At 36.8% G+C, this 27,434-nt stretch overlaps 2 protein-coding genes across 4 annotated transcripts; both read left to right on the top strand.

Moving 5' to 3' along the window:
- Window positions 1-6,890: 6,890 nt before the first annotated feature.
- LOC139192638 (sodium/hydrogen exchanger 8-like) lies at window positions 6,891-15,676 on the top strand. 2 transcript variants are annotated; one of them, XM_070814939.1, is made up of 22 exons: window positions 6,891-7,280; window positions 8,183-8,233; window positions 8,335-8,426; window positions 8,687-8,764; window positions 8,834-8,991; window positions 9,179-9,280; window positions 9,353-9,470; window positions 9,921-9,973; window positions 10,050-10,115; window positions 10,325-10,369; window positions 10,464-10,516; window positions 10,975-11,159; window positions 11,642-11,689; window positions 11,827-11,934; window positions 12,548-12,779; window positions 12,957-13,259; window positions 13,401-13,630; window positions 13,726-13,944; window positions 14,023-14,229; window positions 14,363-14,627; window positions 14,738-15,042; window positions 15,141-15,676. In XM_070814939.1, the coding sequence occupies exons 1-22, from the start codon at window positions 7,076-7,078 to the stop codon at window positions 15,504-15,506; spliced, it is 3,489 nt and encodes a 1,162-aa protein (XP_070671040.1). In that variant the 5' UTR covers window positions 6,891-7,075; the 3' UTR covers window positions 15,507-15,676. The 2 variants fall into 2 exon arrangements, with proteins under 2 accessions (XP_070671040.1, XP_070671041.1); XM_070814940.1 differs by having other exon boundaries at window positions 6,895-7,280; window positions 9,184-9,280.
- Window positions 15,677-19,150: 3,474 nt separating this feature from the next.
- Window positions 19,151-27,309, top strand: LOC103403471 (sodium/hydrogen exchanger 8-like). Of its 2 annotated transcripts, none has more exons than XM_070814938.1 (23): window positions 19,151-19,731; window positions 20,241-20,291; window positions 20,399-20,490; window positions 20,754-20,831; window positions 20,901-21,058; window positions 21,250-21,351; window positions 21,424-21,541; window positions 21,964-22,016; window positions 22,093-22,158; window positions 22,376-22,420; window positions 22,514-22,566; window positions 22,872-23,056; window positions 23,411-23,458; window positions 23,595-23,702; window positions 23,955-24,186; window positions 24,383-24,685; window positions 24,822-24,919; window positions 25,100-25,231; window positions 25,327-25,545; window positions 25,625-25,831; window positions 26,043-26,307; window positions 26,418-26,725; window positions 26,825-27,309. In XM_070814938.1, exons 1-23 carry the CDS (start codon window positions 19,524-19,526, stop codon window positions 27,047-27,049), a joined length of 3,354 nt encoding a protein of 1,117 aa, XP_070671039.1. In that variant the 5' UTR covers window positions 19,151-19,523; the 3' UTR covers window positions 27,050-27,309. The 2 variants fall into 2 exon arrangements, with proteins under 2 accessions (XP_070671039.1, XP_070671038.1); XM_070814937.1 differs by having other exon boundaries at window positions 24,807-24,919.
- Window positions 27,310-27,434: the final 125 nt, after the last annotated feature.

Raw genomic sequence — 27,434 nt, 5'->3', positions numbered from 1 at the left:
CTTTTCTATTTTTTTTCCAGTTTCGAATGTATCTATTTTTTTTCTATTTTTTTTAACAATGATATTATTTATCCAGGGGATTGAGAAGTGGGTTAACCCTTATAATGAGCTAATAATGTGGTTGAAATCCGCATTTGTCTAGAATCGGACTTAAGACCTTTCGAAGAATACCACTAAACCGTAACCGTACTATTAACTGGCTAATTTATTATTATTAACAGAGAGTTCGAAATTATTATTATACTTTAGGAGATGGGAATTTTGAACCCAAGATGCATGAAAATCTAATATTCTTATCCTCTAAGATATTAGACCACATGTAATTTCGATGGTATAAACAACCTATTGATAAAATATTATTTGTTAATTAAAATTTTATAAAATGACATTGGATTTTATATAACAAAATACTCGTTAGAAAAAATATTTTTACATAACTGATAACTTTTTAAAAAGTTAATCATAAAACCAATTGTTATAAAAATAAAAAATTAATCTTATAAAAAATACTTTAAATACTTTTATTATTTAAAAATATTTTCTCTAAAAAAACTTATAGTCAATTAAAACATTTCTCAACGAATACAAATAGACTTTTAAGAATTGGGCTTTGATGATGTTTTTTGCCAATGGGTGATGGAGTGTGTGCAAATTGTGTCGTATAACGTGGTTGTTAATGGTGAGGCTACAGGTTGTATCACACCTAGTAGGGGGATTCGACAAGGGGACCCGCTATCACCATTTATATTCCTCATCTGTGCAAAAGGTTTTTCATCCTGACTTCATTATGAGGAAAGGGCGGGAAGTATTCAGGGCATGTCCGCGACCTCTCTTGCCGAGCCCATATCCCATGTATTTTTTGCGGATGACTCTGCTTTATTTTGTAGAGCTACGGAGATTGAGGCTTATAATATTAAATGTTTGCTCCAATGGTATGCTGTGGGTTCTTGCCAATTTATTAATTTGGATAAGAGTTCGGTCCATTTTAGTGTGGGTTGTTCTTCGAGGTTGAAAGCTCAATTATCGCACGGTATAGGGATTACGCACAAGGAAGGCTTTGGAAAATATTTAGGTATACAATCAGATTTTAGGGCTTCGAAGAAAAAGATGTTTGAAGAAGTACAGAATAAACTGGATGAAAGAATCAGTGGTTGGGCGTAACAATTTTTGTCGATAGCCGATTGCGGCAACTTTACCTATTTACACCATGTCATGCTTTCAATTGCCTATTCAATTGGCAAAGGAAATTGAACAAATTATAGCAAGATTTTGGTGGAGGGATCAGAAGACGAAAAAGGGTGTCAATTGGCTTGCTTGGAAAAAAGTGGCGAATAGAAAGGCTTCTGGAGGTCTTGGCTTTAAGGAGATTATTGACTTTAATTTAGCAATGTTGACTAAGGTAGGATGAAGCCTGATATGCAACCCGGAGTCGCTTTTGGCTAAAGTTCTTAAGGCTAAGTATTACCCTAATTCATCGTTTCTTTAAGCATCAGTGGGACGAGGAACTTCACGGGGATGGAAGGGAATTTTACAAGGGAGGAAAATATTGAAGTTTGGTGTTGGTGATGGGAGAAATATTCAGGTTGTTGAGGATCCTTAGTTGCCCACACCAAGAACATTTCGACCTATTTCAAGATATCTGGAGATGCCTAAGATGGTTGCCGATATGGTGTCCATTGGAGGAACATGGAAACATGAGGTCATCGAGAGGTGTTTTATGTAGACGAAGCACATATCATTTTGAGTATGTTGTTGAGCCAGTTTGGGTGTTCTGATCGTGTCATTTTGGCACTATACTCGAAATGGAGTCTATTCGGTGAAATCAGGATATTTGGTAGCCTAGTAGATGAATAGGAATGGAGAACTTGGACAGAAATAGGTGGGGCAATCCAGTAGAGATGATAATATGGACTCGGTATGGAGGGCTCTTTGGAGTTTGAAAGTTCCTCCTAAGCTCTGCCATTTTATATGGAGAGGATGTCGGAATATAGTTGTTGTCCATACCAACTTGTAACGCAAAGGGATTCGTTTGAGTACTAGATGTCCCTTCCGTGATTGTGAGGAGGAAACACAAGTACATATCTTTTTTAAATGCTCATTTGCTTGTGTCTTTTGATTTGGTTCTTCGCTCCAATTAGATGTGACCACAGTGGTGGGGGGATGATTTTATACAATGTTGGAATTGGTTGTGTGCGAAGTATGGTAAGATGGAGGAGGCTTGTGCGTTCATGCGTTGGGTGGTGTGTGGTTTATGGAGAATATGGAAGTATCATAATAGTGTGGTGTTTGAGAAGATTGTGGTAGAACCCAATGTTGCAATGCAGTTACTTCAGCAGCAATGAGAGGAGATTGTGGGAAGTGATGAAGATCTGCTGCCGTGCAAAGTCCCTGGGCAAGCTGGGCAAGGGATGATCTCGAATAGGTGGATAAAGCCACCATTTGGAATAATAAAAATAAATTGTGATGGAGCCTGGTGTAATAGTACTGGTGTGGGAAGATATGGGTGGGTAGCGAGAGATTTTGCGGGTATTTTCAAAGGTGCGGGCTGTGTGGGGAAGGTTCTATGTGGTTCGAGCATCATGGCGGAAACGGAAGCACTTAGGATGGCTGTAATGGCTTTGGTGAAAAGGGGATTTGGTTCTGTTCATTTGGAAACTAATTCCAAGTTCCTTGTTGATATGATTCATGGAAAACTGCAACCTAAGGCAACCATGGAAGCTATTTTGTGGGATATTAATACTATTAAGCAACATTTATGTTCTATTGAGTTTCTTTACACTCCTCGTGCCTGTAATGAGGTTACGCATCTTGTGTCATCTTATGTCACGCGTGGGGGGGGGGTGGGGGTGTGTTTTCTTGGGATGAGTTTGAGCCTGAGTGGTTGTTTAACACTCTGACATCTGATATAAATATTTTGATTCGTATCTAATAATAGCTACTCTTTGACCAAAAAAAAAAAAAAAACTTTTAAGAATTGTAAAACATTATTCTTTATAATAATTTGCTATTAAAAAAATTAAACATTGTACAAATATAATTATCAAATCGGAATTGTACTTTGATTCAGTACAAAAGAGAATTTGGTATTTGACCCAAAATAAAACAAACTGCAAAGCTGATTTAAGGCCCCTCTCCCATTAGCCCATTAAGACGATTTTCAGAGGCAAGCAGTATCGCGACATGCCTTATTGCGGACAAAGATATTCATTTCACTATCCAGAACTCAAGTATTAGATAATTTGGACTGCTCAAATTGAGTAAGATTGTATTCATTAACTCATTTCACTAGCTCAACTTGCACAAACTAAAGATTATGATCTCTCTTTCGAACAACCTAAGGGTCCAAATTTCCTGATCTTTAAACTCCGGACATTAAGGTCAGAGGGGACCCAAATTTCCATACTACAAAGGGTCGGTTACCCACCTTCATATGGTGTTCGTGTGAACGGATTCACCTTTGACTTATGAACACATTATAATTCAACAACAAATAAGTACTCCATAAAATATCACCCGCCTGACCCTAATTTTATAAAGCTTAATTTTAATGGGTCGGTCAGTCTTCAGAATGTAGTTGCTGGGTTTGTGTTAAGAAATGATCAAAGGAATGTTTTGGATGGCGATTCCTTCAATGTTGGTGGAGCTACGATTTCCGAGGCAGAATCTATGGCGCTGAAGGAGGGTATTTCTTTTGCCCTTAAAAAGGTGTTTCTAAGATCTAATTGGGAGGAGATACAAGATATCTAATTGGGAGGAGATACAAGATTAGTCATCCACTCTATGCTTGGTAGTTGGTCTGCTCCCTGGAACTTGAAGACTACGATTGCAGAGATTCAAAGGCTGATGACAAAATTCCAATCCATCTCTTGGCGGCATATTTTTAGGAAAGCTAATTTTATTGTAGACGCTTTTACCAAACATTACCTTAGTCTTCATTCCAATCATATATTGGGATGGTGTTGTACCAAACTTTGCCAGCCCAGCCATAAATTTCGATTTGGTTGGGGCCGGTTGTTCTTGTGTTTCCCCTCTTTAATATAAGATATAAAGTTTGATATAAAGAAAATTAGCATGGCCCGAGAACAAAAATGGCACGCATAAACTAAGAACGGTTCTAACTTTTTTAGCAAAAGGCTTTATAAGTTAAGTTATTTAAAACATTTATCCATTCACTCGAAATTCTAGATTCGATTATCCTTCTTACATTATGGTTAGCATATAAAAATGAAACTAAATAACACCTACCAACCTACCACCTCATTACCTGATGCTATTAACATTATTCCATCGATGCGAATGTGTTTCAAATTACAATATTGCCCTTGTTAAAGTCATCAGTTCCTCAGTTGTGACAAAAAAATAATTAAAATTAATTAAGGTGGAAGATTAGAGCAGACACATAATGATGTGGACGTGTGAGAATTAAGGGGCATATTTTAATCCCCCCCACATGCATCGATGATCTTGATTTCGTAATTAAAATAATAATATGCCATAATTATTTGTTTAACTAATAACACATTTGATGATTAAAATAAAGCCTAATCCAATCCCCACACCTGATGCAGAAGAAAATTAACAGATAACGAAAACAATTTGTCACTTCTGTTCATCTTCTTCCAATTTTTTGTTTGTCTTTCTGTTCTTTGTGAAAAAGCGGGGAGTCCAGCTCACAAGACTATTGAGCAGCGTGCTATTGACACATACAAATAATTGTAGATAATAATAATATAATAGATTTGTCACCTGGTATTACGGTCTAGTTTATAAGTGAAAGATTTTAGGTTCGATTCTTATCAAAAGTGAATTTAAACTACATTATTGCTATCCCATTCTGAGTCTAAACCCACCAACTCTTACTTAGTGTAGATAATATCTTTTGTTAAAAAATAATAATATAGTAGCTTTGATTACCATAGAAAATTAGGCAGCAGAGGGCAAATATAAAACTCATTTGAAAGTACTAAAGTACTTTTAAAATGACTGAAAACATTTTAAAGAAAACATTTTTGGGTTTCAAAATTTTTTACCATAAATACTTTCAGTTATTTTAAAAGTACTTCCAAACAAGTAATAGTATATGATTTTTTTATGAGCTACATAAGTTAAGCTTGACAAATACATGTAAGCTATGTTAGATACATGAATCAAATGCTTACCCTATCTTTTGGGCTATAATCTAAAACTAGAATATTGGTTGTGTTTGTACAACTTTATACGCTGAGATATTCGAATCGTTAAAATCCTGATATAAAATGCATCAGAACAACGTAGAAATTTTGATATAAAATACATGGGACAACATAGAATTTTCGATTAAAATGTTGCATAGGCGACAACTAGGTGAAAATAATGACTTAGAAATTGTTTAGTCAAGATCTGTGATCTGTAGGTAAACATAGAAAAATAAATAAATAAAGAATAAACTATTGATTTGCCCCCTGAATTATCACCAAACTTTCGATTTCCTCCCCGAACTTTTTAATTGGAAAATTAAGGACTTAAACTAATTTTTTTGGCCGATTTGCCCCTGCTGTTAATTTTTCATTCATTCCATCCAAATTTCTGTTAAATGGAAGCATGTGCACAACATGTGTGGGTATTTCGGTCGCTTTATTCTTTAAAATAATTGAAAACCTTAGATTTCTATAATATAAACCTATGCAAATATGTGTGATTTTATAACTTTTGTGTCTGAATGTCTAGTGAAGTAACGTTTTTGTTCACAAATGAGAGTTACGTGGTTTGCACATGATAAGAGTTAACGTTAATTTGGATGAAATCTATTAAAAACTAACGGTAGGGGGAAATTGGCCAAAAAAATTAGTTTAAATCTTTAATTTTCCAATTAAAAAGTTTATGGGAGAAATCGAAAGTTGGGTGATGGTTTAAGGGGTAAATCGGCAGTTTACTCAATAAATAAAATAGTAGTCACGGGACTCTGATGGCGCGTTTATTAATCCGTAATCAAATTGAGAGGAATTGAATTGAGGGGGAATTGGATTGAGGATGAATTGAAATGAGGTGGAATCAGAATCTGATTCCTGTTGAAGTTGTTTACTAAAACTGTCAGGAATCGGAGTATGAATGATGTTGAATCCATATAAGTTGTTTACTAATTCATTTCAATCGGAATGAAAACTAGGTTGATTACTATATTGCCCTTACATAAATGAATTATTTTCATACTAATTAATTAAATTAAATTCTTAATTAAATTTATATAATAAAATTCATCTACATAAGCATGTATAAATAGGTTTTATTTATTTATTAAAAGATGACAATAATGATGTTGAGTTCATATAAGTTATTTACTAATTCACTTCAATCGGAATGAAAACTAAATTGATGACTAAATTGCCCTTACATAAATAAATTATTTTCATACTAATTAATTAAATTAAATTCTTAATTAAATTTATATAATAAAATTATCTATATAAAAATATATACATAGGTTTTATTTATTTATTAAAAATGACATAATGAGTGTCAAATGAAGGGCAATGTTGGAATAATAAGAAACAAGTGAGGGCATTATTGGAATAAAAGATGCATTCCCGATTCCCTTGTCCTCATGGAATTCAAATACCTCACAAAACTAGGGAATCCGGTTCCTCCAATTTCAGGAATTGGATTCCTTGTTTCATGTGGGCTCCACCATTTTTTTGATTCCTTAATATTTAGTAAACACCGGAATACTATGTAATCGAAATTCAATTCTCTTTCTTTATTCCGATTACCTGCCATGAATTCATTGTTAGCAAAATCACCAGGCATTACTTGTCAGTGATAGAACGAAACGTGACTGACAGTGATCATATCAATCAGCTTCAATCATCTTCAATTATCTTCTCGGAGTATATAAGCGGGAGGGTGCACCTGGAAGCTGAGAGCGCGCAACTGCTTTTTTTCAGCAGCAAAAGCCGCTCGTGAGTCTCCACCACTAGTATGCTGCTGCTTATGGCTTAATCAGAAGTCAAAAGCTGAAAGCTTTAAGCTTTTTAAGCTAGGACTGAAACAGGAATTCAAATTGTGGTGGATATTTAGTAGAGCTTTTGAGATTGGAGAAATGGCGACGGTGACGGCATGGCAGTTACCGTACAGAATCTTGGCGGCGGAGGAAGAAGAAGATAGCTCGTCGGACCCGACGAACGCGGTGGCGTTCGTGGGGTTGTGTTTGGTGTTAGGAATCGCCAGCAGGCATCTGTTGCGTGGTACCAGAGTTCCCTACACTGTCGCTCTGCTCATCCTTGGCATTGGCCTCGGCTCCATAGGTCTCTCTCTCACTCTCCTCCATTTATTCTTCTTCTTCTTCTTCTTGTTATTATTATTATTTTATTTTAATGATTGGGTTTCATCTAATTATTATTATTATTTTATTTTAATGATTGGGTTTCATCTAATGTTAACTGCAGCTAGTTATCAAACTTTGTATTTTTGCTGATTTCAGTGATTTGAATCTTAAAAATGAACAAAAAAAGTTAGGAGCTTGTTTATATGATATGGTGGATCCGTGGCAATTTTGTTTCTACACAATTTCTGACACATGTGGAGTTCACTGTCCTAATGTATTTCAACGATCTGAACTCTTTATCTTTAGAACATCATTCATAGATCATTTTCGCAAAAACCACTAAAACATTCATTTGTAGGGAAAAAAATGGTCGAATACGATTCTACAAAGATACCCTAAACACTTCAATCCAACAGTTAGATGGTTTTAGATTTGGGTGATTTTTTGGTAGACATGATTTTTGAGGGAATACCTAAATGATAAATTGTTCGGATTGTTAAAATACATTGCGAATAGGACCCCACAAAAACGTATGTTAAAAGTTGTGTAAAAAGAGTGGTGCCACGGATCCGCCCCTTATATTTATATATCAAAATTCAGTGGTTTTAGGGTGATTTGTGGGGGCAAGGATTAAGAAAATTAGCAGCAGCATCTCAACAGTGAGATTTCTAAGCATAGAAGTAGGAACGGAATATAAGGAGGAATAAATGAACAACAACCATGAAATTGTAGTGATGAGACACAAAACTGCTTTATTCTTTGTCAGCCCATTTCGGATGGTGGGATGATATGATACTCTCTGGCCTCTGCTTTATGTCTTTATTAGGAGTTAATTGTTTGTTTTAATTAATATTTGCTAATTAAAAGTTGATAAACATGTAGAATATGGCACACATCATCAAATGGGGAGGATTGGAGACGGAATTCGAATTTGTAAGTTCCAGCTTTACATCTTTGCTAGCAATTGCAACGCCGATTATAGGCTTTGGATCCTTGTGGTGTTTTGACTTGGAGGGCTTTCTACTGTGGTGCAGGGGCAAATATTAATCCTACACTTCTATTGGCTGTTTTTCTGCCTGCCCTTCTTTTCGAGAGTTCGTTTTCTATGGAGGTGCACCAAATAAAGGTCACTTTTCTTCCTCACATATTCTCATTGTGCAGTTTTAAATATTTGAGTTTATATAGTTTTTAATTTTGTTCTTCCTTTACCATGCTGTTGTTCTGCATATTCACAATCCTGGAAAGTATGAAACATATATACAGCAATAAGACCAACAAACGTTATTTTGGTGCAATTCTAACCTTAGCTTTCTGCAAAGTCACTGGTTGACTTGAAATTGTCCCAGATATGAAATGAACCGGCAAAATTTTCTATTTTTTGTGCAGAGGTGTATGGTACAAATGATCATACTAGCTGGTCCGGGTGTTCTAATATCAACCTTTGTCCTTGGATCTGCTTTGAAGGTATCCTAAACTTTGCTAATTAGACTATATGTTGGAGTTATATAATTATATTGTCATATTCAAATGCAGCTCACTTTTCCTTATGACTGGAGTTGGAAAATATCACTGTTGCTTGGGGGGCTTCTTAGCGCTACTGATCCTGTGGCTGTTGTTGCTCTGTTAAAAGAGCTTGGTGCTAGCAAAAAATTGAGTACAATAATTGAAGGAGAATCCTTGATGAACGACGGGTATAGATTTTTAGCGACCTAACACTATCTCAAGTCAGATAATCCATTCTCTACTATCCAATATTTACTGTAGGTGAACCATGGGTGGTTCATATGTATGAATTGTTGTGCTGTTGTTTTTTACAACATTTGTGTAAATTATGCCTTTCGTATTTTCTCCTGTCTGAATTTGTTTAATTTCGTCCAGGACAGCAATTGTGGTGTATCAGCTATTTTATCAAATGGTCCTTGGAAAGAGCTATGACTGGGCCGCCATAATTAAATTTCTATCTCAAGTCACATTTGGAGCGTATGTCTCACGTATTTCTTTGAGTAGAGATGGCAGATTTGTTTCACATAAATAACTCTTTTATCGTTCCAGTGTAGGCATTGGTCTTGCTTTTGGCATAGTATCTGTACTTTGGCTCGGGTTCATTTTCAATGACACAGTGATAGAGATCACACTAACACTTGCTGTCAGCTATGTTGCTTACTTCACTGTATGTTCCTTTCCAAAATTGGATGCTTCATCATATGATTATTGTTCCAAATTTCCAAAATTGGATGCTTCATCATATGATTATTGTTCCAAATTGCTTATTGTCATGTCAATAGATATGTATGAAATTATGAATTGGTGCAAAATTCTTACGACTGAAACCTGTCATAGAAATGCTATAGATATATGTGACAGGGAAGTTGGCTACTTGCATGTATGATCCTTTCCAAATTTATGTAAAATATTCTTTTGATGTCACTTTTTTCCCAAAAAATAACCAATGATTGTTAACAATAAACTATATTTCTTATGGTTTCTACTAGTGTAAAGAAGGTTGATGTATTCCATTTAACATATTATAATGCATTTCACTTATCTGGAAAAATATGTGGTCATTAGTTGCCTGTTTTGTGTATGAAAAAAACTCAGATATTTTATTTGGGTGCCACAGGCTCAAGAGGGTGCAGACGTGTCTGGTGTCTTGACGGTGATGACTTTAGGAATGTAAGCTGAATTTCCCAATAAGATCTCATTTCTCACTTGAGAATACATTTATCCTAATGTTATAATCTGTGGACAGGTTTTATGCTGCAGTTGCAAGGACAGCTTTCAAGGGTGAAAGCCAACAAAGTTTACATCATTTCTGGTATATCGTGTGGTTGTGGTTATCACTTTAAACTAAGGCTGGCTGTTTGAATAAACAAAGGTCCAATTCATGAGTAAATTCATCATATAGTTAATAATCTCTTAAACAGAAAGATACAGCAAATATGCGAATAGTTTGATAAAAAAAATCTCTCTTGAATCTACTCTTCATGAAATTTTAATTGCCCGTACTCTATGCATCTTGCACAGGGAAATGGTTGCTTATATTGCTAATACCTTAGTTTTCATCTTGAGGTAAGTGCATAATACAACGCTCTTTAGTTGCATTTTGTTTTGTGACAATAACAAAATGGAAAACAAAACACATATTTTCTGTTTTTCTTTTCAGTGGAGTTGTTATTGCTGAAGGCGTTCTTAGTGGTGAAAATATTTTTAATCACGGTAATCCTTACTTTTCAAACATAGAGATATGCATTTATGTACTCATTTTTGCATTCATAAATATATGTACTCACTTGGTCATAACTGAGCACACGCACACACATACACAGGCAGATCAGGTGTGGACTCTTCCAAAGTACAAAGGCCGAACAATAGATCTTAGCACTGTTGCATATTTTTGTTGTTTCCCACCATATATCTTAGCTCCTTAACTTTGTGGATTTACCTTCTAAATATTTATTTTTCTTGTAATATGTTCTTACAGATAATCTTTCAACTTTGTTTGCTGATTACTATATTCTTATCGTTCAATATAGATTGCATACATTAAGAAGGAAGAATGAAAGAAGAAAACGAAAACTATCTTTTGGGTGGTTAACATTTTAGTGGATTATCTGTTAGTTCTTTTATGACTGGTTCTATTTAACTCTTTGCAACTCTAATTGTTTTTGTTTCAGGAAAATCTTGGTTGTACCTCCTTCTTCTCTATGTTTATGTACAAGTTTCCCGGTTCATAGTTGTTGCGGTTTCATTTCCCCTTCTCCGGCATTTTGGATATGGTTTGGACTGGAAAGAGGCTATAATCCTTATATGGTCAGGTCTGCGAGGGGCTGTAGCATTGTCACTTTCACTGTCAGTGAAGGCAAGTTGTTAATTACAAACTGTTGTTTATGCAAAGCAAAATTTAACTTTTATACCTTGTGGTTAAAATTCAATCTCTACTGTTTGTTAATTTCATAACTTTTTCCTTTTGAAGTTGGACGGTGCATCATAAACTTTTCCGTTCTCAATAAACCAGCTGCTAAACCTCCATTTTTTTAGTTTGTGAAGGAAATGTTTCACTCACACATCTAACTGTTTGCTGTGTCAAAAGTGATTATTGTAGTCTACATGCAATTCTATTAGTTTTTAGTGCATAATCTGACAAGGGGAAGCATCTTACATTTGAAAAGATATTCCCCCCACCCCACCCCCCATCAAAAAAACCTTTGAAAGTTTTACGTTCATATCGCTTGTTTGTGCTCATGGCATTTTCATTTCATATTATTTTCCTTTTATTTATTTTTTCCTTCTGAATACCCATGATTTTTATGGCTTCTAATTGATTTACCTTTATTCTTGTAGCAAACTAGTGACAGCTCTTCACTTATCAGTTCTGACACAGGAGTCCTTGTACGTATCTGGAGCATGAGCGCACACTTTCTTCTGTTTCATTGTATAGTATGCTAGATTTGCAAACAAGACTAATTAATTTATTTTTGGACACCGCTTGATATACTTATTTAAGCAATCTGTTTAAATCTTTGCAGTTTGTTTTCTTCACTGGCGGAATTGTCTTCTTGACACTAGTTGTGAACGGTTCCACCACACAATTCATTTTACGCCTTCTAGATCTGGACAAGCTATCAGCAGCTAAGGTGAGGTTTAACTGTCCTTCAAAATATACAACTGCATTGTCCTTGTAGACCTGTGGTACTGCTTTACATTTCCCTTTCTTTGTTTTGGGATTATAATTTTAAGTAATTCCTCAACATTTCATACAGCTATTAATCCATTTGAGTGCAAATAATAATTGTCGAGATTAGTTAGAGGAGGTCTATGCTCGGGCACTCGTTATGAGAATTTTCTTCCGTGTATGCATTTGGTTTAGGATGTGTGGGCACACGAGAAAGGATAAGATTAGAAATGAGGATATCTGAGGTAAAGTAGGAGTAGCTGAAATTGAAGGAAAGATGAGAGAAAATCGGTTATGGTGGTTTGGACATGTGAAACGAAGGCCTATTGACACTCCAATAAGAAGATGCGATTACGGGATAGAAGTTTAGGGCCGAAGGGGTAGAGGGAGACCTGGGAAGACTTTGGAAGAGACTCTAAGAAAAGACTTGAGTACTTGGATCTAACGGACGTGGCATAGAACCGAGCGCAATCGCGTTCTAGGATTCATACAGGTGAACCCACTCAGTGGGAAAAGGCTTTGTTGTTGTTGTTGTGTGCATATGGTTTATATATCTATATCTTTGTTTGTTACAGAGGCGCGTGCTGGAGTACACAAAATATGAAATGTTGAACAAAGCATTAGAGGCTTTTGGTGATCTTGGAGATGATGAGGAGTTGGGACCTGCTGACTGGCCCACTGTGAAAAGATATATTGCAAGCTTAAATGATGTTGATACCGAACTTGTACACCCTCATGATGCAACAGAAAGTGATAATAATCTGCACGTTACACATTTGAAGGATATACGTGAACGTCTTTTGAATGGTAAATTTAGCAGTATTTATATTTCAGTTCCAGTAACTTTCAAGCTTAGGCATTTGTTACGTCTCATATTTCTGAAACGTAAATCTAAAATGCTTAAGGATACCGTTGTGAAAGTTACAGGTTGCTATATCTAACTGTGGCCTCATTTGCGAATACAAAAAAACCATTTTAAATCAGGAGTCCAAGCTGCTTACTGGAACATGCTTGATGAGGGAAGGATTACACAATCTTCTGCAAATATTTTGATGCAATCAGTAGATGAAGCGATTGACTCGGTTTCACGTGAGCCTTTATGTGACTGGAATGGTTTAAAAGCTCATGTTCATTTCCCAAATTACTACAAGTTCCTTCAAACTAGTGTTTTCCCTCGGAAATTGGTAACCTATTTCACCGTGGAAAGGCTGGAATCTGCATGTTACATTTGTGCTTCCTTTCTCCGTGCCCATAGAATTGCAAGGCAGCAACTTCATGATTTTATAGGTTATTTCTTTATTTTGAGTTAATACCTTTTGTGATTGTCGTTGTAACGTAAGAGTGGAAATTGTTTTGGTTATTATCTTATTGTAGTAGCCCTATATTTTGAAAAATATGTAATTGTTCTTCATGTGCTTATTTATTCAGGTGATAGTGAAGTTGCTTCTATTGTCATTAATGAAAGTGAGGCAGAAGGAGAAGAAGCAAAAAAGTTTCTGGAAGATGTTCGTGTCACATTTCCTCAGGTTCTGCGTGTCGTAAAAACAAGACAAGCAGCATACTCAGTTCTAAACCATTTAATTGAATATCTCCAAAACCTAGAGAAGGTTGGCATATTGGAAGAAAAGGAGATGCTTCATCTTCATGACGCAGTCCAGGTGTGTGTTGGGGATTTTTTGTGTCGTATAATTATTTAGTGTGTGCCTCACTCATTGATGATTATAGATTTTGTTGCTATTTTGTTTTCATGCAGACTGATTTGAAAAAGCTTCTAAGGAATCCCCCATTAATAAAGATCCCAAAAATAAATGATCTTATTAGTCTCAATCCTCTATTGGGGGCCCTTCCGCCTTCAGTTCGTGAACCACTTGAAGGTTCTACCAAGGAAACAATGAAATTGCGTGGTGTGGTGCTTTACAGGGAGGGATCCAAGCCTACTGGTATTTGGCTTCTTTCAACTGGGGTAGTCAAGGTAATTTAATGTTCGATGCTACAACATTTTCTGTTTTTCCTTGCGGATAATATCATGGATGAGAATTATTTGTGGCAGTGGACAAGTAAGAGCATAAAAAACAAGCACTCGCTGCATCCAACCTTTACTCACGGGAGTACTTTGGGCCTGTATGAAGTGCTAACCGGAAAGCCCTACATTTGTGACATGATCACCGATTCTGTGGTTCTCTGCTTTTGCATTGAAACTCATAATATACATTCAATGCTCCGGTCCGATCCCTCAGTAGAAGACTTCCTCTGGCAGGTATTCTTTTACTAAAAATTTCTACTTTGTAATGCCGGACAAGTGAAAAGATAATATGATGATATGAATTTTGGAAAGGATTATGGATTTATTATGATGTAACTGATTTTATTTAATTCCATTTTGTTTTTAGGAAAGTTCTATTGCTCTTTTGAAACTTTTCCTTCCACAAATATTTGAGAAAATGGCAATGCAAGATTTGAGAGCTCTTGTTGCGGAAAGGTCAGTGATGACGATATACCTAAGGGACGAATCTTTTGAAATTCCGTACCGTTCCATTGGATTTCTGTTAGAGGGTTTCGTTAAAATCCAAGGTGTCCAAGAAGAACTGATCACATCACCTGCACCTCTATTCCCCTCACATGGTTACCAGAGCTTCCAGAATCTGGAAACATCAGGTGATATCAAACTTCTATTTCGAAAGATACTTGTCGGAACTAGTTTCATTCTTGCATAAACCACTTCTGCATCGTTAATGCTAACCAGTTTTGCTGCTAATTGATCACAGGCACCAGGGTAGCCAGTTTTTCTCATAAAGGATCCAATTATCTTGTTGAAACAAGATCGAGAGTGATTATATTTGACATCGCAGCATTTGAATCTGACAGTGCTCTGATTAGGCGCTCACCCTCGTTTATATCAAGTGCAGTTGATCATCCTCATAGGTCTCTTACTAGAGAGCATAGTGGTCTTATGAGTTGGCCTGAGCAAGTTTTCAAAGCAAAGCAGCAAAAGCAGAACCCCGAAGGGATTGACCGACAAAACAACAACTTGTCTGCGAGGGCTATGCAGTTCAGCATTTACGGCAGTATGGTAAGCTCAGTTTCTTGATGTTCTTTAGTACTTGGGATTTGATTGTGGTTTTATCTTTTGGTTCAAGCTAACTTATTTTCTTATGTTATGCAAACAAGGTGAATGTGAATCAGAGGAGGCGTGCTCGAAGTTTTCCGAGAAGTGGTCCGGTTAATCCATCACACACCGTGTCATATCCAAGCATGCCATCATATCAAGGCCGTTCACACAATGTGTCATATCCTACTGTTCCATCATATCACGGCCGTCCACTGGTTTCAGTCAGATCAGAAGGGGCAACAACTGTGAGAAAGAACCTTGAAGTGAGAAAATTCAGAGGCCCAACAAATCCTCCAGGGCAGCAAAGTACAGACCCATATAAGAGCCATGTGGTAGAGGATTCGAGTGATGAATCGGGTGGTGAAGATGATGTAATTGTGAGAATCGATTCCCCAAGTACGCTTTCTTTTCCCCAGGCTCCTTGAATGTTTATCTCACGATTCCGAAAACCACGATTGTAATGTTTGATTCACTATCGTTCCAAGTATCAAAACAAAGCGTCTCTGTAATATTTGTTTTTGTTGGATCGTAGAGATCTTATACGTGACATCAACTATCAATCATTGTAGAAATGAATAATTAAAGTTTGCATATATTTCGATTCGCTCCCCGCTCCCTCCGAGATGAAGAATTACACTTATGTCTGTAATAATTTGGCAGATGCTCAATCTTATACATGAAACTTCTGCTTGTCACATCCAGAAAAAATATTTCTTTCAACATTCTACGTGTGAGGGCCGAAATATAGCCTCTCTCTTTAACCTCGTAAAGCATTCCAACCTCGAAACGCCGAGGCAGAGGCACCCCGAAAGCAGGCAGAGAAGACCGACAGTTAATTTGCAGAACTTCACAATCCAGCACTCCTTGCTGCTTCCAAATAGATCTCTCTTCTCGGACCTCTCAAGTATCAGATGGAAGACGTCCTGAGGTGCTCTGTAGATGTGCCTGCAAGCTATTAGTAACATGACTAACAAAATCGTCTCCCTCGAGGTTTAGGGGATCTGCGTAGCCATACTGAATAACGCATCCATAAACTCCTTTCAGGCCGAGTTTTGTGACGACAATCCTCTCATGATGGGCAACCTCCGGAACCAAAAGGTATCGAAGAGTAGTTAACATAGTGACCTGGTGAAGGGATTACATGTTTTTATCATGGTGTCAAAGAATCGGAGTGAGCCCGTCTTAAATGTTGGTGTACAAGGAGCACAATCCAGGAACCCTTTGAACACTGGGATCAGATAATAGCTGTTCAAGCCTGTCTAAGGTTATCTTAGAGTCAATTCATAGTCTAGTTTCCTCTACCAACCACACAAGATGAAGGCGAGGATAAAGGATATGGCAAACGGAATCCATCCATCTTCTGCGATCTTCGTGAAGACTGCACTCACGTAAACACTTTCCATCGCGAAGAATACGCACAAGTGAAGAGCAACCAGCACCGGTGGTGTTCTCCATATTATGATCATTACCAGTGTCAGTAATATTGTGGTGATGAGCATGACTAGATTCACAACAACGCCTGAGAAAAAGGGTGTCGCGATATATATATATATATATATATATATATATTAGACAAACGCATATATAGGTTAACTTAAACGTATATATTTATTCCCACCTTATTGTTGTCTACATAATAGAGCCGTCCATAATGCGAGGCTGATTGAGACAATGACCATTGGTGGCAGAATCGATGACAACAGAAACCTCAGACGCAGTCACCGGCGTCGAGTGCAGTGGTTGATCCATTAAAACACCACCACCACTGACACACTGTCGCCAAGTCCCCAGCTCGCTTAGAGCCTCCCCGAGTCTTAACAACTCGGAGTCCGAGTCCGAGCGACAAGCTGGAGAAGGAGGAGGAGGACTAATTCCCCTTTAAATTTTTACTTACAATTTTTTGTTACCAAGTCGCAATTTTTTCTTCATATCTGCAATTTTTTCATCGTTGCTAGGCCCTCCTGCTGATTGCTGAGAGCATGTCTGCTTCTTAATTTACGCTCGTTTTTAGTGACATGAATGAAATCGTTTCATTCATAAATATTAATAGTACTCCTGGATATCAAGCACTTACTATCAAATGAAAGCTAGTCGTCAGTCAGGGTTGAGACAGTAAGGTCGTTCAGGCTTGCTATGAACTGGTACCATGGATGACGGCGAAAGAGGCACTTGTAACCGATAGCACTGGACTTGCTTACTCGAATTAGTCTTACTAACTATTCTCAAATAGAATGTGCTCATGCAAGGAATAATGGACTTACATTAAGATATCTTTTTCTTCCTCATTCTGATTTTGGTTTTCATATCACTGATCTTGGTTTGCGCTTTATGGCATTTCTACTATAAAAAAAAAAAAATCCAATCCCGCAAAGGATTGTTCATGGAACTACTATCGAGATTCTTCGGACAATACATGAATACATAGAGGTGACAACAAAAGGGATAAGAATAAAGTGAGGAAGTAGGATTGGAAAGGGGTGCACTAGTGGTATTTGAGGAGTTGGGTTTATGTGATTATCTTGACTTTTTTTCAGCTTCAAGGGATGTTGTTCCAAATCATGAATAACTTCATTTGATTAGATTTATGACCTAGATGCATTTATCACTATTTGATTTATTTAACGGTTAAAATTCAACGCTACCAAATCTTCCAAAATCTATATGAATTATGTAGAAGTTTACATAATCATATGAAATCACTTATCAAAATCTAAAAATCTTCTCAAATCCAAGTTACTGTTCCCCAAAATCTTAAGTTTGCCAACGTCCCAGTGACTTCCAATTTGCAACAAGGGATCCGCTGGACCTCTAAATGGGTGGCGCCCACTCATCATTCGGTCCTTTTGCATGCATGTTTGTTTTTGCCTTTACGTCGGGTTCAATCGAAGGGCTAAACATCCCACACACGACAAGGATTTGTATAAGACCGCCAGGTACATTTGTCACGGTTGTCTTGTGCTAATAAAATGGGAAACACGTAACATAGTTTTGTATTTGTGTTGTGTAAGTGATTCTAATTACAAACATTCAGCACACATGTCATTGTTCTCCTCAGACACATGCTATTGAAGTAAGGCAACTGGTTGAGACAAAATAGGAAATGTCAAGTGATTGAAAGATATGGGAATCTAAAAAAGAGCTTAATACCTTCTCTAGTTAAGTAAAATTTAAACATCGCTATACCAACTGATTACGTGTGAAAAGTCAGTTATCTGACCCGTTAATATTCATATGTGGATTTCAATACCCTATATAATCAATAATACATACGAAGTTAAAGGGATTTAAACTTCAAAAAAAGAAAGCCAACTAATTGATCAATCGTATCATACTTCTGTGGGAGATCGGGACACCTTGTCTTCCAAACTCAATGATTTTTTTTTGAACAAACAATATGGGCGCAGAGGAGTGGACTAAATCTCATGATAAGCTAACAATAATGATGAGATAAGATTGTAATTTTGTAAAATATGTGAGAATATATTTAGGGGTGTGCTATCCACACACCCCATTTTACTTCTCACACACCCTTTGATAATTTCTGTCCATTGATCTTCTTCAATTCATCCGATCCGACGGCCGAAAATTAAAAATATGTGTGAGAAGTAAAATGGGGTGTGTGGATATCACACCCCTATATTTATCATTTGAAATTTTCATTAAATGAACACTAATTACAATGCTTTGAAAAGACAACACTTTTTTAGAAATATAGTAAACTCTGCTTCTGCTTTTCTATGTTTTTCTACCGTCATTGACACCAGTTTAAAAAAAAACATTTTTTTTTTGTTTTGTTTTATCAAACACATTTAATGTTCCAAATATTTTAATAAGCTGTTTTTTTTAAAGCACAACATTCTCAATCCAGCCCTAACTGCGCTAAATCAGTATATGGGTAAAGATCCTCGAACGATATGAGTGTCATGATGAAAGTTGTTCTGTTTTTCTATGTTTTTCTACTATCATTGACAACAGTTTATAAAAAATATATATATATATTTTCTTTTACAAAACACATTTAATGTTTCAAATATTTTAATAAGCTGTTTTTTTTTTAAAGCACAACGTTCTCAATCCAGCCCCAACTGCGCTGAATCAGTATATGCCTATATGGATAAAGATGAGTGTCATGATGAAAGTTGTTCGGCGGTCTGAGTGTCAAACTCTAAAATGCATATGCGTGTAACTGGTCATAGTGCATCTCACTTTGATGGGGAAGCTGATGAAGTGACATGTTTTGACGAAAATATTGGAGACTGCTCGTGATGGCCAAGTCTGCCCAGGGCGAATTTCAACCGCAAAAGCCGCCCGCGAGTCTCCACCATTAATCTCTGCTGCTTAGTGCTTAATGAGAAGTCAAAAGCTGAAAGCTTTTTAAGCTAAGACAGAAACCGGAATACAAATTGTGGCGGAAATTAAGTAGAGCTTTTGAGATTGGAGAAATGGCGACGGTGACGGCATGGCAGTTACCGTGCAGAATATTGACAGCGGCGGAGGAAGAAGAAGATAGTTCGTCAGACCCGACGAACGCAGTGGCGTTCGTGGGGATGTGTTTGCTGATAGGAATCGCCTGCAGGCATCTGTTGCGCGGTACCAGAGTTCCCTACACTGTCGCTCTGCTCATCCTTGGCATTGGCCTCGGCTCCATAGGTTTCTCTCTCTTCCTCTCTCCTCCATTTCTCCTTCTTCTACTACTAGTTATTATTATAATTATAATTATTGGGTTTAATCTAATGTTAATATTGAAGCAAATTCTCAAACTTTGTAATTTTTGCTGGTTTCAGTGATTTGGTTCTTAAAAATGAACAAAAAAAAAAGTTAGGAGCTTGTTGTTTACAATGTTGGATTATATTTACATATATGTATTGTATATGTGTATGTATACATCAAAATTCGGTGGCTTTTGGGTGATTTCTGGGGGGCAAGGATTAATAAAATTAGCAGCAGAATCTCAACAGTGAGATTTCTAAGAATAGCAGTAGGAATGGAATATAAGGAGGAATAATTGAGCAAACCATGAGACAGAGAACTGCTTGATTCTTTGTCAGCCCATTTCAGATGGTGGGATGATACTCTCTGGCCTCTGCTTTGTTTCTTTATTAGGAGCTAATTGTTTGTTTTAATTAATATTTGCTAATTAAAGGATGATAAACATGCAGAATATGGCACACATCATCGACTGGGGAGGATTGGAGATGGAATTCGAATTTGTATGTTCCAGCTTTACATCTTTGTTGAAATAGCAATTGCAACGCCGATTATAGGCTTTGCCTCCTCGTGTTGTTTTTGACTTGGAGGGCTTTGTACTGTGGTGCAGGGGCAAATATTGATCCTGACCTTCTATTGGCTGTTTTTCTGCCTGCCCTTCTTTTCGAGAGTTCGTTTTCTATGGAGGTGCACCAAATAAAGGTCACTTTTCTTCCTCACATATTGTCATTGTACATTTTTCAAAATTTGAGTTTTTATTGTTTTTAATTTTGTTCTTCTTTTACCATGCTCTGTTGTTCTGCTTATTCACAATCATGAAAAGTCTGAAACATTTATAGCGCAATAAGGCCAACAAACTTTATTTTGGTGCAATTCTAACCTGTAGCTTTCTGCAAAGTCACTGGTTGACTTGAAATTGCCTCAGATATGAAATGAACCAGAAAATTTTTCCATTTTTCGTGCAGAGGTGTATGGTACAAATGATGATACTAGCTGGTCCCGGTGTTCTAATATCAACCTTTGTCCTTGGATCTGCTTTGAAGGTATCCTAAACTTTGCTAATTAGACTATAGGTTTGAGTTATATAATTATATTGTCATATACAACTGCAGCTCACTTTCCCTTACGACTGGAGTTGGAAAACATCACTGCTCCTTGGGGGGCTTCTTAGCGCCACCGATCCTGTGGCTGTTATTGCTCTGTTAAAAGAGCTTGGTGCTAGCAAAAAATTGAGTACGATAATTGAAGGAGAATCCATGATGAATGATGGGTATAGATTTTTAGTAATCTAGCACTATCTCAAGCCAGATAATCTCTATGCTCTACCATTCAATATTTTGTGTAGGTGAACCATGTGTGGTTTATATGTATGAGATTGTTGTCGCTGTTGTTTTTTACAGCCTTTGTGTAAATTATGCCTTTCGTATTTTCACTTATCTGAATGTGTTTAATTTCGTCCAGGATAGCAATTGTCGTGTATCAGTTATTTTATCAAATGGTCCTTGGAAGGAGCTATGACTGGGCCGCCATAATTAAATTTCTCACTCAAGTCACATTTGGATCGTATGTCTCACATATTTCTTTGAGTAGAGATGGCAGATTTGTCTCACATAAATAACTCTTTTATTGTTCCAGTGTAGGCATTGGTCTTGCATTTGGCATAGTATCTGTACTTTGGCTCATGTTCATTTTCAATGACACCGTGATAGAGATCACACTAACACTTGCTGTCAGCTACGTTGCTTACTTCATTGTATGTTCCTTTCCAAAATTGGATGATTAATTGTTAAGTTCATATGACTGTTATTCCAAATTGCTTGTTGTCATGTAAATAGTTATGTATGAATTGGTGCAAAATTCTTACGATTGAAACCTGTCATAGAAATGCTATTGATAGTTCAATTACTTTTACGTGTGACTGGGAAGTTGGCTCCTTGCACATATGTTCCTTTCTCCAAATTTATGTAAAATATTCTTCTGATGTTCTTTCAATAACCAATGACTGAAGACTGTTAACAATAAACTATGTTTTGTACGGTTTCTTCTAGCGTAAAGAAGATTGAAGCATTCCAGTTTACATATTATAATGCATTTCACTTATCTGGAAAAAATTTTGGTCATTAGTTGCCTGTTTTATGTATTAAAAAACTGTGATATATTATTCGGGTGCCACAGGCTCAAGAGAGTGTTGGCGTTTCTGGTGTCTTGACGGTGACGACTTTAGGAATGTAAGCTGAATTTCCCGATAAGATCTTATTGCACACAGGAGAAAATATTTAGCATAATGTTATAATCCGTGGACAGGTTTTATGCTGCGGTTGCAAGGACAGCTTTTAAGAGTGAAAGCCAACAAAGTTTACACCATTTCTGGTATATCTTGTGGTTGTGGTTATCACGTTAAACTAAGGCAGTCTGTTTGGTTAAACAAAGGTTCAATTCATGAGTAAATTCATCATATAGTTAATAATCTCCAAAACAGAAAGATACAGCCAATATGTGAATAGTTTGATAAAAAAAAAAAAAAAAAGTCGCTTGAAACTACCCTTCATGAAATTTTAATTGCTCGTACTCTATGCATCTTGTGCAGGGAAATGGTTGCTTATATTGCTAATACCTTAGTTTTCATATTGAGGTAAGTGCATAATCTGACACTCTTTAGTTGCATTTTGTTTTGTGACTATAATAAAAGGGAAAACAAACACATATTTTCTGTTTTTCTTTTCAGTGGAGTTATTATAGCTGAAGGTGTTCTTAGCAGTGAAAATATTTTCGATCATGGTAATCCTTACTTTTGAAACATAGAGATATGCATGTACTCATTTTTGCATTCATAAATATATGTCACTTGCTTGGTCATAACTGCACACAAGGACACACGTAGGCCGATCAGGAATTTCTTTTTTTCAACTTGTTTCCCAGTTGCTAAATTCTTATTGTTCAATATAAAGTACATTAAGAGTGAAGGATGAAAGAAGCAAACGAGAACTACCTTTTCGGCGGTTAACGTTTTAGTGGATTATCTCTTAGTTCTTTAATGACTGGTTCTATTTAACTCTTTTTAACTCTAATTGTTTTTGTTTCAGGAAAATCTTGGTTGTACCTCATTCTTCTCTATGTTTATGTACAAATTGCCCGGTTCATAGTGGTTGCAGTTTCATTTCCCCTTCTCCGGTATTTTGGCTATGGTTTGGACTGGAAAGAGGCTATAATCCTTATATGGTCAGGTCTGCGAGGGGCTGTAGCATTGTCACTTTCACTGTCAGTGAAGGCAAGTTGTTAATTACGAACTGTTGTTTATGCAAAGCAAAATATAACTTTTATACCTTCTGGGTAAAAATCAATCTCTACTGTTTGTTAATTTCGTAACTTTTTCCTTTTCAAGTTGGATGGTGCATCATAAACCATTTCGTTCTCAATAAGCCAGCTGCTACACCTCCATTTTTGAGTTTGTGGAGGAAATGTTTCATTCACACATCTAACTGTTTGCCGTGTCAAAAGTGATTATTGTAATTGTAGTCTACATGCAATTCCATTAGTTTTGAGTGCATAATCTGACGAAAGGAAGCATCTTATATTTGACAAGATATTTCCCCCCTCACCTTTGAAAGCTTTATTCTTGTAGCAAACTAGTGACAGCTCTTCACTTATCAGTTCTGGCACAGGAGTCCTGGTACGTATCTGGAGCGTGAGCGCACACTTTTTTCTGTTATATTGTATAATATGCTCGATTTTCAAACATAACGTATTAATTTATTCAAGGACATCACTTGAGATTCTTATTTAAGCAATCTGTTAAACCTTTGCAGTTTGTTTTCTTCACTGGTGGAATTGTCTTCTTGACACTAGTTGTGAATGGTTCCACCACACATTTCATTTTACGCCTTCTAGATCTGGACAAGCTATCGGCAGCTAAGGTGATGTTTAACTGTCCTTCAAAATGTACAAGTGCGTTGTCCTTGTAGACCTGTGGTACTGCTTTATGTTTCCCTCTGTTTCGGGATTATAATTTTTAATTCCTCAACATTTCATGCCGCTATAAATCCACTTGAAGGTAAATTATAATTGTCTAGCTTAGTTAAGAGGATGTCTATGTTCGGGCACTTGTTATGAGAATTTTCTTCCGTCTATGCATTTGGTTTAATAGCTATACCTTTGTTTTATTACAGAGGCGCATGCTGGAGTACACAAAATATGAAATGTTGAACAAAGCATTAGAGGCTTTTGGTGATCTTGGAGATGACGAGGAGTTGGGACCTGCTGACTGGCCCTCTGTGAAAAGATATATTGCAATTGATGTTGATACCGAAACTGTACACCCTCACGATGCTTCAGAAAGTGATAATAGTAATAATCCGCACGTTACAAATTTGAAGGATATACGTGAACGTCTTTTGAATGGTAAATTTAGCAGTGTTTATATTTCAGTTCCAGTATCTTTCAAGCTTGGGCATTTCTTATGTTACATATTTCTGAAACGTAAAACTAAAATTCTTAAGGTTACTGGTGTGAAAGTTAAGGGTTGCCATATCTAACTGTGGCCTCATTTGCTAATACAAAAAAAAAAAAAAAAAAAAAAAAAAAACATTTATATCAGGAGTCCAAGCTGCTTACTGGAACATGCTTGATGAGGGAAGGATTACACAATCTACTGCAAATATTTTGATGCAATCAGTAGACGAATCAATTGACTTGGTTTCACGTGAGCCTTTATGCGACTGGAAAGGTTTAAAAGCTCATGTTCGTTTCCCGAATTACTATAAGTTCCTTCAAACTAGCATTTTCCCCCAGAAATTGGTAACCTATTTGACTGTGGAAAGGCTGGAATCTGCATGTTACATTTGTGCTTCCTTTCTCCGTGCCCATAGAATTGCAAGGCAGGAACTTCATGATTTCATAGGTTATATTCCTTCTTTCCAGTTAATACCTTTTGTGATTGTTGTTGTAACGTAAGAGTGGAAGTCGTTTTGGTTATTATCCAGTAGCACTGTATTTTGAAAAATATGTAATTGTTCTTCAAGTGCTTATCTATTCAGGTGATAGTGAAGTTGCTTCAATCGTCATTAATGAAAGTGAGGCAGAAGGAGAAGAAGCAAAAAAGTTTCTGGAAGATGTTCGTGTCACATTTCCTCAGGTTTGTTAGTTAAGTTTCTTCATGGATATACTGATCAGGCTGGATTCAAGTTGGAGGGTTTTTAGCCGAAGTACATTTAATCCACCGTCTATAGTTAAAACTTTCCTCTGTGTTCTTGCTTAGGAAGAATATTTTAGCATGAGATTGTCTTGTATGAATTTGTATATTTGGAATTCTCAGGTTTTGCGTGTTGTGAAAACAAGACAAGTAACATTCTCAGCTCTAAACCAGTTAACTGAATATCTCCAAAACCTAGAGAAGGTTGGCATGTTGGAAGAAAAAGAGACGCTTCATCTTCATGACGCAGTCCAGGTGCGTGTTGGTGATTTTTTGTGTCGTATAATTATTTAGTGTGTGCCTAACTCTTTGACGATAATTGATTTTGTTATTATTTTGTTTTCACATAGACTGATATGAAAAAGCTTCTACGGAATCCTCCATCAGTAAAGATCCAAAAGATAAATGATTTGATTAGTCTCCATCCTCTAACGGGGGCTCTTCCGCCTTCAGTTCGTGAACCAGTTGAAGCTTCTACCAAGGAAACCATGAAATTGTGTGGTGTGACGCTTTACGAGGAGGGATCCAAGCCTACTGGTATTTGGTTTCTTTCCACTGGTGTAGTAAAGGTAATGTGATGGTTTGAAGCTTCTACATTTTCTCTTTTTCATCACGGATAATATCATGGATGAGAATTATTTGTTGCAGTGGACAAGTAAGAGCATAAAAAACAAGCACTCGCTGCATCCAACTTTTGCTCACGGGAGTACTTTGGGCCTGTATGAAGCGCTAACCGGAAAGCCCTACATTTGTGACATGATCACAGATTCTGTGGTTCTCTGCTTTTGCATTGAAACTCATAAGATAAATTCAATGCTCCGGTCTGATCCGTCGGTCGAAGACTTCCTCTGGCAGGTATTCTTACCAAAAATTTCAGCTTGTTACTACAACCAAAATGACATGAAGAGTGCTGTTTGTCAAAGTTTCAGTACTTTCTCAAAATAGTGTTTTAATCAACTTTGTAATGCATGGCAAGTGAAAAGATAATATGATTATTTGAATTTTGGAAAGATTATGGATTTTATTATGATGTAACTAATTTTATTTAATTCCATTTTGTTTTTAGGAAAGTTCTATTGCTCTTTTGAAACTTTTCCTTCCACAAATATTTGAGAAAATGGCAATGCAAGATTTGAGAGCTCTTGTTGCGGAAAGGTCAGTGATGACGATTTACCTAAGGGACAAATCTTTTGAAATTCCGTACCGTTCCATTGGATTTCTGTTAGAGGGTTTCGTTAAAATCCAAGGTGTCCAAGAAGAACTGATCACATCACCTGCACCTCTATTCCCCTCACATGGTTATCAGAGCTTCCAGAATCTGGAAACATCAGGTAATAATAAACTTCTTTTTCGAAAGATACTTGTCGGAACAAGTTTCATTCTTGCATAAACCACTTCCGCATTGTTAAGGCTAATCAGTTTTGCTGTTAATTGATCACAGGCACCAGGGTAGCCAGTTTTCCTCATAAAGGATCCAGTTACCTTGTTGAAACAAGATCGAGAGTGATTATATTCGACATGGCAGCATTTGAATCTGACAGTGCTCTGATTAGACGCTCATCCCCATTTGTATCAAGTGCAGTTGATCATCATCCTCATGGGTCTTTTACTGGAGAGCATAGTGGTCTTATGAGTTGGCCTGAACGAATTTCCAAAGCAAAGCAACAAAAGCAGAACCCCGAAGGGATTGACCAACAAAACAACAGCTTGTCTGCGAGGGCGATGCAGTTAAGCATTTATGGCAGTATGGTAAGCTCAGTTTCTTGATGTTCTTTACTACTTGGGATGATTTTGGTTTTATCTTTTTGTTCAAGCCAACTAATTTTCTTATGTTGTTATGCAAACAAGGTGAATGTGAATCAGAGGAGGCGTGCTCGAAGTTTTTCGAGAAGTGGTCCGATTAATCCATCACACGCCGTGTCATATCCAAGCATGCCATCATATCAAGGCCGTTCACACAATGTATCATATCCGAGTGTTCCATCACATCACGGCCGTCCGCTGGTTTCAGTCAGATCAGAAGGGGCAACAACTGTGAGAAAGAACCTTGAAGTGAGAAAATTCACGGGCTAAACAAATCCTCCAGGGCAGCAAAGTACAAACCCAAATAAGAGCCACGAGGTAGACAATTCGAGTGATGGATCGGGTGGTGACGATGATTTAATTGTGAGAGTCGATTGACCAAGTCGGGTATTGTAGTAGATTGAGAAGATATAGTTTGTAATTATTTTAGTTAAGAAAAGGTATTGCTGTATTTTCACGTCAAGTCTCTATTCCGCCTATGCCTCAAATAAATAAATATGCTAATAGCAACTGCGTTTTATTTCCAAGTATCTCTCAACTTGTATAATTACATATAGCGTACTTGCTCGTATTTTGGACACACTGCCCATGCCTTAAGTAAATAAATATGCTAATAACAACTGCATTTTTTTCTTTTCCAAATATCTCTAAACTT

Source organism: Malus domestica, chromosome 16 (genome assembly GCF_042453785.1).
Source record: "Malus domestica chromosome 16, GDT2T_hap1".
NCBI classification, from domain to species: domain Eukaryota; kingdom Viridiplantae; phylum Streptophyta; class Magnoliopsida; order Rosales; family Rosaceae; genus Malus; species Malus domestica.
Note: the sequence above shows the minus strand (reverse complement) of the source record. Positions and strands in the feature narration are given on the sequence as shown.